The sequence below is a fragment of the Cyphomyrmex costatus genome, unplaced genomic scaffold, assembly GCF_001594065.2.
Source record: "Cyphomyrmex costatus isolate MS0001 unplaced genomic scaffold, Ccosl1.0 scaffold91, whole genome shotgun sequence".
NCBI classification, from domain to species: Eukaryota; Metazoa; Arthropoda; class Insecta; order Hymenoptera; family Formicidae; genus Cyphomyrmex; species Cyphomyrmex costatus.
In genome coordinates, this window is record NW_017280495.1 from 438152 (window position 1) to 451557 (window position 13406).

Below are 13406 nucleotides of genomic sequence, written 5' to 3' on the forward strand. Positions count from 1 at the left end.
TCAAGAGACAGTCATCAGAAGACACAGTCATTAGAAGACACGTGTCTCGATGCTAAAAACATGCGCGAGATATTTGAATATGCGTCACAGCTCAATGTTTGAGTATATTTGAATGCACACGTCAATGCAAATTTAAATCTAAAAACGATTTATATATCGAGAAATTTTATCAAATTTCTATATGATAGATAATTAGGAATTAATTAAATAAAATAGTTTGATTAAACGTATTGTTATTTGATAAAATATTGTACATATTACATTAATTTTACTTATTTAATTATTTATAAATGTTTCAGATATTAAGAAATATGTAAAAGAAATGTACTGTAGAATGTACAATATGAATACATCGCGCGAGTATATTAATGTTTTCTGACTTTATATCCACTTCTCGAAACTCGAGGTTGCGGTTGCGGATATGGATATGCAACTAGCAGCTGATTGTTGCAAGAAGCAACAAAATGACAACAGAATGGGATAATATAGTATGTCAGTAGGTAGAGACGCGAGTAGGCCAAGGTTGCAATTGTGAAACTCGCAAACTGCGTCATTATATGATGCACAAATTACACACAAATGCTTTATATAATTTCTTGGTAGATTTTTAGAATTTCGATATAATTGATACAGTTCTGGCTCTTTTCCAAAGAGTTTTCGTGTTTTTCTGTATCTGTTTAAAAAAAAGTTAAACGTAAACAACAGGCATGTAAAAATGTGGAATGAGTACCTCACGTTTTCGTTTTACGAAAATTTATAACTGTTATTGCAATCAGAGTAGATGAATTTTGATTTGCGAACTTGTAACTCGTGAAACAGAACTCTTGAGAAAATATCAGTTTATCGACAAAAATTTTTATTCGCGAAATTTTAAAATACTTTCAACTGTTCGAAAAAAAATTGTTGAAACTTTTATATATTTTTTTATTTTATTGATTGAGTATTAAAAGTAATTATTCGAACTTTTAAAGAGATTTATCTATTTCAGAGATTCGTAACAAATTTTTTATTTTATTATTGAATATTAAGAATAACCATATAAAAATTCAATAATTGTTCAGGATAGAACTTGAAATATATTAGACAAAAATAATAAATATTAGACATAAAATATTTTTTAAATAAAAAAAGTCTGAAATATCTTCATTTTCAATAATAGTTTTTATTGTTTAGTAACTATTGTTCACACACACATGTTGCTTAAAAACGATAATTTATTCTAAATAAATTTATTATGCGGTTATTAAAATAGATATCAAAAAGTACAATAAATAAAAAGAAAAGACATATTTTAATAGTCAATGTTTATTTTATCTTTATAAAAATTTATTATTAGGCTAGCAGCAGTTACGCATATTCATTTATTGTATTATCCGGAAATGTCGCATAGAGGCTGCAATGGCGGCGCTTGACATTACGCGCTTTGCGCATTTATGTACTGCATACCGAGCGGTTGTGGGTTAATTAATTGCCGCAATAAACGGTTAACGTAGACCGCTAATTCGAGAGCATGCCCTCGCACTTGGTGTTATCTTCCACTGATTGAGTTTACTCTCAGCGTTTTCGCGACAGGGATTCCTTTCGCGATTATGTGTTTATTCGCAAAATATATGATATAAAATTATTTTTTAAATTATTTTCATGACTATTGAGTTGTACTCATTAAAATTACAATTTAATTGTTAGCTTCAAGTATGGTTTTGAAAATAAACGTTTCTAAGATTACAATTTCACGTAAATATCATAAATAATATTATAATGAAGCTACGCGTTTCGTTGGTTATCTCCATATTCAAATCCATTATTAGAATGTCAACGTTTCGTGAATATTACTATTTGTGTGAGTATGGTAGGGTGTTTGCTGATTATTTTATTTATATCATGTCGATATTGTTGTAAGGTTTGTTTTATGTTATACATCTAGAGCTCTAATGTTGGGAAGTTTACAACGCTAATAATTGATCTGAGGCAAATATTAAGTTATATTTTCGAGAGACTGTATAGTCTTGGCAGGACGATTTGTTGTGGATTTTAGTGTTGATTTGAGTATTTGTGGATTTCTTACTGAGAGTGCTACTTCTTTTCTCTTGGATCTTTGTGTTTTGTGCGATTATATATTTTTTGGATCTTTGTCAAGCTTCTTGTATGTCGTGCCTAAAAGGAGATTTTTTAATCTTTTTCGTATAGTCTGATGTATTCATGACTATTGTCGTATTGCCTTCATTGGCTGGAAGTGCGATGGTATCTGTATCCTTATTCAGTTTTAGAAGGCGAATCGCTCTTGTCTAGTGATATTAGATTAAGAGAAAGATTGGTTTTGGAAAGGATGTCTGTTACCTGCCTGCAGATGCCATCCGCTTGCTCTGATGGGAATCGATAGATGATAGACTCTATTTGACTGATGATCTCTTCTTGTTGGATCTTTGTAGGCGCTATCGCAAAAATTGATTAATTGAACTTTCCAGAGTTTAAAATTTAAACTCCTTGAAAAGATGAACAAATTTTGAGAAATTCTAAAGATCAAAGATCCCACACTCAGTTTTGCAGAAGTATGTACAATAAAATATTTTGCTCTCAAATAAGTATATGTTGGAGAGACTGAAAGAATGGTTCATCTACAGAAGAAATATCAACGTTACGTCAGATTAAAACTTATCACACAGTTAGTATTATCAGAACACAACACTAAGAGAGGATATTAAATACTGTTATTTTAAAACAATTACGCCATTACTACTATACTTTCCAAGAAAATACAAAGAGGCTATAGAGATTCAAGAACATCTCAACAATCTAAAGAGAGTTAATGACTATAAGTAAAATAAAGATCATTTAACCAGTCATCGAAGATTGACCCTTGCCACTACTACTTCCACTTTACTTTTCCCCTCTCCATCTTCTATTTTTAAACGGCATATACATATTATAATAAAGGGAATCCCTCGGAGGAGCAGCTTAGACTGATCTTTGTCCTCATGAACTCAATGTTTGCGAAACATTATGACGTTTTAATAATAGATTTAGACATAATCCGCAAAACGCATAGTTTTTGTATAAAAAATTTTCCGTGGAGAAGCCTCAGAAGTAATATTATAAATAGCTTATTTCAATCAAATAGATTTTGTTTGAAAAATTTAAATGTATAAATGTACAGTATTAATAGGAATTTATTAGTCAATATATTTTACAAGAGATTTGATCTATTTATTCATTTATTTAAATGAAAACGTTGATTTGTTAAAAATTGGGTTTTTTTAAAATAAGAATATAAATATAGCTGTAACATAAGTGAATGCATTAGCGATTTTTCATCATTATCAGTGATAGTTTAGGAATCTCGAAATAGTCTACAGGCATTTTACATTTCTTATCATCTCGCGATAATGCAGTGAAACGTCATCGGGATTTTGAACAGTCTTAGCAAAATTCTCGTAAATTTGCAATTGCAGTCGATTTTCCCGGATGTTTATACAAAACGGTGCCCGATAAACTTCTGACTTCTTATTAAAAATTTGATAAATTATTAAAACTTCATAAATTATTTTATGGAATATTTTGTATATTTTCTCACAATTTATTATTTATAATTTGGTTTCTTATAGTTTATTTATAATTTCTTAAAATATAATTCACTTTATAATTGAAATGTTAATTCATAAAAATCAGAAAAAAAATCTTATTAATCAAATAGAACAGGCGAGAAATTTTCGAGCTCTATTCTATACAAGATTTCGTGTGATATCGATTAGTTTATAGATTTGTTGTTGTTTCTTCCTTCGTCTAGTCTGTTATTAATCGTTCGTGGAAAGGATCGTTAATTCACGGCAAACGAATTCGTATCAATGCTGGCATATATGTACAATGTATATATACTCGTGGATTCTTGTTGCTGTTGCGTCGTCACGATGCAGTCCGGATATAGGACAGAAGAACGATTATTAAGGCGCTATTCATCTCTTCGAAGTACCTTTGTGGCATGGCGGCGATGACTTTTGCGCATTCGAGCTAACCGGAGAGAGAGTCCTTCAATTGGATTGCAAACGTATATTAAACAAACGATTGAGAAAAGGCGAAAATAAATTTGTGAAGTAGAGATTTTACAAAATATTATGAAGAATAATTCTGAGAAAATGTATTAATCGACAGTCATTTAACTCTAATGTTAAGTGAATATATCGTTAAAAAATTATATAAAAAATTATTGAATAAATAATATCATAAAATAAAAAATTTATATTTTTTATAATATTTTTCTTTACTTGTGTATGTCTGTAAAATTAAGCAGTTTTATGCTTTAATTAAATTAATTTTTAGTAAAAAATTTTATAATAAACAAATGATCCTTTTTGTCTTACGCATCAAATACACTATTTTTGTTTACTGATCATTTATTAATTTTTACCTGTTTTAATACTTGTTATAAGAATTAATTTTGTTATAAAAAAATTATTCTTTGAATTAACATTTTGTTAAAAATATTTTTATTGAAACAGTATTGTTTATACTTCTATTTATTTATTTATAAAACTATTCTCTTTATTGACTTTTATCTGCAAATAGAACATATAAAATTTTAATAAGTATATAATAGAAGTGATATCCAAATGGAATTTATTTATACATAAATATACAGTAATTTTTCTTAATATTTTTTCATAACATAAATGAATTTACGTAAATACGTACGATAATATGGATCCTAAATAGTTAGAGTGAGTCAGGAACAGGATCGACTCATCTCAATAGAAGATCGGTATTTCCTGTTTGAAATTACTCGACCGTCCAACGATTTACATTAGAAATGTGACCCGCATGCCCTCTAAAGACGTCTGCATACGGCAATTCCATCGTATTAGCGATATATATTTTTCCTAGGTTCTCCTCGTTAAGAGCTCTCTATAACTACGACTCGTATTTGATATATCATCGTCACTCTATAGAATAAGATAGAGAAGGCGACTCGGAGACGAGCACCAGCAAAATTGCGCGCAACCTCCGCGAAGTGTAAATATCCGCGTTACAACGGCTTACATATAAAACGCGACTCACGCACTACGCACAACGTGTCTTCAATGTCGCAGCACATGTGTAGTCACTTATCTACCTTATATCCCTGCGCCTCGATATTCCGACGTACAGTTATTGCTATTCGGAAAATTCGCCCGAGAACTGCTGCGATTTCACAGCACGACGTCATATTTTGTCCTTGATGTTTGAACACTACCTTTTTTTCTTTGTGTCTCTTGAAACGAGAGGGGGCCACGTTCACTCATCGATAATGCAGTGGCTCCATCCCGACTATGTAGATCCTGTGAAGCCCAAGTTGTAAAATAGATCTTTAGTACAGCGGGCTCGCTCTTACGCCTCTTTGCCAGTATATTTATATAGTAGATTTAGCGTTTTTAACAGATTGACATTCTTTGCGATTTTTTAAGTCGTGTAGCCCTTTTCCCTTTTATTTGTTGATCACGACGCGCCATATCAATCTCTCTCTAGTATCTCCTTGGGCCTTTACAGATTGGCTCCCGAAGATGTGCTCCTGCATTGACGGCAGTTCAACGCTACCGAGTAATCGAGCCGCAAGCTATGAGCGGCTTGGTTCCAATCTCACGATCTTCGAACTCAACAGCACGATGCGAAGGAGTCGAAGAAGTGACCAAGATTTGATCGACAGTGAAAGACAGGTATGTATTATTATCTTGTGCTGAAATCTCGCGCTGTCTGTGTCGTACTATTTCTTGATTAAATATTGCTCACTTATGCCCATTTCCACCAATGCAGATTAACTTCTCGGTTCAATTCGCTCTTCATCTTTTTCTAATTCTAAAAATTAGAAAAAGATGAACAGTAAGTTAAATTGAGATTAAAATTAATCTGCATTGGTGGAAACAGGCATTACTACACAATGATACAACTAAAAGAAGAAATAAACTTTTCCAGAGAACAAGTTGAAATAAGTGTGTATTTTAAAGTATGTTTTACTTTTTTTCTTTATGTTTCCGTTTACAAACAACTGATGATTTTATGTCGTTGTAACAAACATGCAATGTGTAATCGGAAAAATCGAACAAATGAGTATATGTATAAAATAATGAATTTTTATATTGTGTTTAATTTATATAAGTAGAATCTACATATTATATTGAAAAAAATAAAAATAAATATAATAAAATTCATAAATATGACGAAATGATTAAAAAGTACAATATAAATTTTAATACAAATTTTTCTCATACCCTTATAAAACAAAAATTTATTATCATTGATTTATTAATTTATGTATATTTATTTGATTACAAAATAAAATATAAATTATATAAAACAAAATATTCATAATTTATTTACGACGCAGTAGATAAATTTAAAGAGGTTTATAAGAGAAAAAGATTGCGAATTAATTTAATTTAATTTCTAACGTTTATTTAATTAGGAAGAATTGCGATTTTATAACAACGATCACTCTTTTACGACCGTGGTCGTGGAGAAGAATCTACGAACGATCGACCTATGTGAGTTGCTCAAAGTCAAGAGGAACACGATCGGTGCAGCCTGGTCGATAATTGAAACGTGGCCGAAACTAGGAATCGGTATGTAATATTAATAAAATATTTGGTCATATTATAAATATAACCAAAAATAATATCGTATTGTGTGATATTTCTGTTGCGATTATTTCAAGTGACTCTATGCATTTTCTCGGAAATGTACTTATCAATAATCAATCAACAAGTTCTATGCTTCGTGCTCACGTGCGAATAGCAATGTGTCATCGACCACACATATAGTCTACAATTGTAACGATTACTCGCCATAGAATGTTATTCGTAGAATCATTAGTTTTTCATTAACTCTTTTTTTTTTTTAGAGAAATATGAATATTCTGTACATTTGATTATATATTATACATATATATCTATATGTATACATGTACAATATTTAATATTTATATTATTGGAATGCATACGCAATTCACACAAATGTGATGAACGTATACCCAAACATAATGGATGGAATTTATAGAATTAAACGTTTAATTCGATATCGGAATTGTTATCGCGTTTATTGATAACGTGGATGGAGACAAATATGTTTGAATAGGGAAATGTGCAGGAGAATCAGCGGATATTTTCGAAGTATTTTTGTGATTATTGCATGCGATGCACTCGAGAGCTATTCAAGGACTTGATAACAAATAATTTATTTACAAAAATATCAGCACGCTCGTAAAAGACGGATAATTTGTTAAAAGTTCGGGGCATACCAAGCCGAAGGGGAAGCCTCAAGGTGACTCAATGAGCCTCTAACGCAACGAGAAAACTTCAGTCGTCTAAATTTTCTCTACGGCATTGACTCGGAACGAGATCGGAAATAACGTGTGCATGGTGAGGGGTAAAGAGAGAAGGGAGGAAAGGGGTTGGAGAGGCCGTAAAGACGGCACAGAGCTCTATAATGCAACCGAGAATCAATAGCGGGCGAAACCTCCAGGAGCTTGGTGCAGGTCAGAGACGCGACTCACGGCTGTCTCCGTATGGAATGTTTGTTTAGAGATTCGGGCGAAATGTCAGGCTAATGTGCTTTCCGTGGAATCATTTTATAAATTAATTGCATGACAAGATCTGCATTAACTGCAGTCCTAAAACCCGCTTTATTAGAACTTATAAAAATAAGTTAAATTAATTTTGCTATAAAAAGAAATAAATATTTTAAGACCAGAAATATTGTGAAATGTCAAACTGTTTATTATTATTTATGCCGTAGCAAATATGTTCTGTTCTTTTTTTTTTGTTAAAACAGATATCGAATAGTATTCAAATACTATTTGATATATTTTTAAAAAGTCGCTAAATATATATTACTGTGTTGATATTAACATCGCAGCAATATACTTGTCGTAAATAGGATGAATTATTCTGTTGCAGAGCGTACCTTAGAAGACCACGAAGATATTCTTGCTGTTCATAGGGAATTGGAAATGTTCGCTTCTCAATACGAAAGGAGGTTTTATTTTAGTCAAGACTTCCTGAAATACGAAGTGTTCATTAAGCCTGTGGTAAGTAAAAAAAATAGATAATTTTGTTATTTTGCAAAAAAAAGCTGCATCTTTAATTATCCATTTCTGAAGAGCATATGTCAAAATTTTCAAAAAATAAAAAATTTTTTTGTTCTTTGTTATTACATCAAAAGGCAAATTCTGCTCAATCTAGAGTAGTTAACTTACCGACTGACTGAGTTTACCAGTCAAGCTATAGTTTTAGTTGCATTTAAAATTACCACAAGGTACTGCCGACTCTAGATAAAGTGTCTGATCCTGAATTTACCGATCAATTTTTGACCAACATTTGATTTAAACGTGTATATTATATTTATTCCATTACATAAATATATATATGTCATGCGTATGTTCATATCGATATTGTATTTTTACGAAATTGTAGTTTTTTTTGTGGGTCTGAAATGTCGGTAATATTAGGGATTTCAGTTATCTTCAGACTCAGTTGATAGTGAAGAGTTTCAGAGGGAAATCTGAGAGTGGACATCACGATCTTTTTCGTGTACCAAATTTTTTAGGATAATGTCCATGTTTTTGTGGTTCTTTTCCATACTATTACGTGGCTCAGACAAGGACGGATAATCAACTTCGATTGTTCATCTTTGTCTAATCCACGTAATAGTATGGAAAAGAACCACAAAAACATGAACATTACCCTCCAAGGTTTGGTACACGAAAAAGATCAGGATCCATTCTTAGGTTTTTTTTCTGATATTCTTGAATAATATTAAATATTAATTCGGTATTTGATATTTTATTACTCGTCGGTATCTCTGTGAACATTGTCGGTATGAGAATATTCTGTTAGTGGATCTCTCGTCTTTACCGACGTGCGGTTATATGTAAGAGAAGTTTTGAGAGAGATTGTTAGATGGCACGAGAGACGTTTTTCTGATTGGCGGGGTATGGGGTCTCAAGGATTCGGGTAGTATTGATTGGAACATTTGTGTCCTGGGATTTTACAGGATTGAGTATGCAGCCCCATTTCAAACTCAATCCATCGAGATTGTGTAGACAAAAAATTTCAACATAACACGTTATTTATATTTTGCAGTTATCATTTTATTGTATCTTGTTAATTTTTATGATATGTGTAAAGAGATATCGATTTATTAGCGAAGCTTCGAAGTTATTAAGATTTTATAATTAATACCTTTGAACTGATATCAATTAGCGGTTTTGAAATTCAATCAGTTTGGGTTCATAAATCTTGTAGTTTCGCCGATGATTGGCCAATTAAGGAATAACGAGCGTAGAAACTTGGGAAATTGAAACATCGTAATCGACACTCTTCGGGGAAATCTCGAAACTTTTTCTTTTTCCTCTAACTACAAGGAGATACTCTTTGCGCATGTGAATGTTCGTGTTTCCATCCATTGAAATCTTTAAAAAGATTCTTAGGTAATGCGTGTGTGTTTATAGAATCGCTTTTCGAAATACTTGCGGGAGAGATATTTATATATTCTCGTTCCTGAAATATTTTAGATTTGTCTTCACATCACACACACTCTTCTCTCCGAGAATTCATTCTCATCAATTTTAGAAACGATTTAAAATTCACTTTTCTTGATGTCCGTTTTCAAATGTAAAAAAATAACAGAGTACATAGAGATATCTCTCCAATTTTTTTTGCAGCAATTTTTTCCCGCGGACATGATTGCATTTCCCAGCGGGGAAGAGAGGGGTACATTTACCGAAGCCGAGAGTGCGTTAAGGGTGAGTACACGTGTAATTTCCTGCCAATGCGATCATCACGAATGAAAACGGCGCTGGCTAAAACGGCAAATGTATGTTGCTCACGCTCATATTGCAGAATTACCTGTTACGGGAGGACAGTGAGTGCCCGTACGTATTTAGCATGGTGTGGATGCGAAATGCGAGCTCGAACGGTTGGAAGAAGATGTACATGCTACTTCAAGGCCGGAAACTCTACACAACAAAGAAGGTGAGTCCTTTTGTCTCACGCGTGTATTCCTTGCTTATTTTTATTTCATATTAAATTTGTCGTGTGCGGTTTTAAACGCATATACATATTGACAAGCTTTTGGACGAGACTATATGATTCTCCACTTATTTTACGACTTCGAATATGAATCATAAGTTTTAAATGTTCCGCGGCGGCGAAAGAATTACTCAGCGTTGTTAGCCACTCAATTCAAAAGCGCACATTATCTACCATTTTGCGGCTACGGGCTGACGTCTCAGAATACGGGAAGACGTCGTTACATAAAGAAATACTGCTTCTCAATGTTAATAAGCGAACACATATTCAGCTTACGATGATTAATACGTTAACATGAAGTGATGGTGAGTTTCTCTTCTTTCCTATGCCCGATTATCTTTATGCGATCGCAGTAGAAAATGCAATCTCGCGACGGAGATCGGGTTCTTACTGACTCATCGTCGGTGAAACGTTCTTTTAAAGACCAAGTAAGCGATTCCTAGACGATAAACGATCGTCAGGCTCTACGTGCATCGGTGCGCGTAGTTCTCGCAGGTGTTAACACTTTTCTCAAGGACTTCGCGGTGCCGTTCGTTACGGATGAGTCACGACACATCACTGGCAATTTATTTGTAAGTCATTAAGCGACATTAACATGTAACAGCTGGGACGCTTTCTTAGCCGAAAGTATGACACGAGAAACACGCCACATTCTTTTTTTTTTTTTTTACGACCGAGGTAAAGAGGACAGCTTTATTCATAAAAATGTTTTGCATAAATATAACATGAAATTTGAGTAGCAAATTTTTATAGCGGTTTAATGTTAATGTTTCATTTAGCTTTATTCACGATGCAATGTAATAATTTGTTTAAAAGAAACCCGGAACCAGCTGATGGGGACAACGTCATTCCTGCCTCATTCGTGAAATTGTTTCACGATGTATCAGTTTGATGATAATGTTGATTCGACTCAGCCATCAAGCCAATTCATTTGCATAATTAATGTCATGCGATATACATACGAAGATAAAATGTCTTCATGGCTTATTCGATAACTGATACGAAGAAGTAGTCATTTTTGAGATAATCGTAGCTGCTAGTTAATGTAGATGTGATTCCGAATTCAGTCTGAAGGCATTGGTTGTTTTAAAATTAATTTAATTTGATTATCGATTTTGCGCGTACAACCGGTAGCTCGCTGTTAAAACTGACGCGTCGAATGGTCGTTTGGCGAACGCGCTTCCGAGTTGCGCGTCATTAATCGCCCAGCAGTAAAGCCAGAATCATATCGGCGGGCGAGCGATTATCCGAAATATCGCGTGGATCCTATAGAAAAAAATCCATTTGTCACGCATGCGTAAAATGTCGAGTGAGTTATGACTACGATCGCTTTACGGCTAGCGATACATCTAGTTAAATAACGATAGCGCGACGAATAATTACAGACGCACTCGTGTACATAGTCCGCGCGACTGCTCGTGAAATATTATCACTGAATATTCTACCGTTATTTGCGTACATCAGTGCTTCGGTTTACACATTTATTAACGTATATAAGCGCTATTCAATAAAAGCACTTAATGTGGTTTCCGTTACATAGTCGCATTTAGTGTAAATCAATATTTATTTCCGGTAAAGAATGTGACTATACTGAGAAAGAAGTTTTCGGTATTTATGACTATAAATACGTGGTATAATAATTATCGTTACTACTATAATTTTACTAATAATAGCATAATTATATTTATAGTTCTATAAAAAATGTCTATATTGGCACAAAAAACTGATTGTAAATATAGTTATTATTATCATAAAAATTGTTGCAATTATCATAATTTAATTGTAATTTATTGTCTGTTTTTAGGCCAACCATACAAAATGTAATTTTAGCCTAAAAATCTTTATAAATTATAACTAAATTGTAACGATTTCAGTCACTTTTGTGATAATAAATAGTACTATATACTTTTGTTATATCAACTATATATATTTTTTTATAGAATTATATAAATACAATTATATTATTACTATTATAGTAGCAGTAATAACCATAATTATGGCATGCAATTGTATAGTTACAAGTATAAAAAACGTCTTTATCAATTTAGTCTAATTTACTTAGCTCTGTTTTTTTAAAATTTGTTTATTATAACGTAGAATTACCTAAAGAGGAGTTATGAATTTTAATGGCTGAGATATCGTATGGTCGCAATTATTGACAACAATTCTTTCGCGAGATATACGCAGGAATACGCCTTCTTCTCCCTTTTGTCGCGCCGCGCCAAGAACCGGCTTAAAACGCAAGTTGATTGGCTTCGTGTCTGTCGTTGGCGCGTAAGAACATGATTTAATTATTTCAAGCATCGTCGCTTTTGGCGATACGGGTATCAGTAGCTAATATCTCGACGAAAGCGTTGTTCCGTAAAAAGCCACGACTCACTTCATTGTTACCGTTTCGCTCCGACACCTCAGGACAAGTCCACAAGTACGTCATTATTACAACATGCGATACAATCTCTCGGTAGAAAGAGCGAGAGAAAAATAGATGAGGCTTATATAATAACAGGGACTCGACGAACTGCGGTACGCTCTGATGAGACTGCCTGCGTATCGCAACTCGCAAGTTTATCGATCCTCGATTACGGTAACCGTTACATACGGCAACACGCCCCACGAGTTTCGCAGCTTTCTGCAAATCGGATTTTTCTCGTAGATACGGTTTCCCCATCGTGTGTTCCGTGACGTTTCCTTCTTTTCAGGCTGACGTTTTGATATCGCTTTATTTCTCTTGTTATCTTGTTCTTTCCGCGGAGTTTAGGATCGATATTCATAATTCGTTCTTGTTTCAAGATCGTCTTAAGTAACGTCTTAAGATGCTAATGCGGCCCTCTGATTGGTTTGTGAAATTTTAAGATTGTACTTGAGACAGTCTTGAATATAAGATTCGACTATAAATACCGGTCTAGAAGGCTCCTAGTAGAAGCTTATTTCTGAAAGTGAATCTAGAAGTTAAAATTTTCTGAGTTATATTCGACGGACTCAGCTTGTCCGAATGAGGGTTAATTGCTCTCGAAAAGAGAGTTTCTGAACTATGTATATTTTCTCCCAACCAAAATGCGGAGGCCTTGCGATTATTGCTACTCGTCTCTGTATTTCTTCTTATTACGCGCATTCGATGGATTCTGTTTTTACATAAATGAAGTTTTTGTATTATTTTTTTTTCATCGTTCTTTCGATATTAATACCCGTTTCCATCATTCTGGATTAGAACTTTAATCTTGATTCAACTTAGTCTTCATTTTTTTATGCTCGTTCTATTAATGTGATTTAATTTTAATCTCTCTCGGTTCAATTAATTCTTCATCTTTTTTCAATTCTACGAATTAGAAAAAGATGAAGAGTAAATTGAACCGA

General features: G+C 33.1%; 1 protein-coding gene across 2 annotated transcripts in view; it reads left to right on the forward strand.

Moving 5' to 3' along the window:
• The window catches only part of LOC108781851 (growth factor receptor-bound protein 14), a 240160-nt gene that overhangs the window by 31552 nt on the left and 195202 nt on the right, over window positions 1-13406 (forward strand). Inside the window, exons 3-7 of one of the 2 annotated variants that reach the window (XM_018549956.1) lie at window positions 5518-5684; window positions 6431-6587; window positions 7920-8050; window positions 9686-9766; window positions 9864-9995. In XM_018549956.1, coding sequence (XP_018405458.1) covers window positions 5518-5684; window positions 6431-6587; window positions 7920-8050; window positions 9686-9766; window positions 9864-9995 — 668 coding nt within the window. Of the gene's footprint in view, window positions 1-5517; window positions 5685-6430; window positions 6588-7292; window positions 7499-7919; window positions 8051-9685; window positions 9767-9863; window positions 9996-13406 lie in introns of those variants that run through there. The other variant, XM_018549957.1, reaches the window with a different exon arrangement.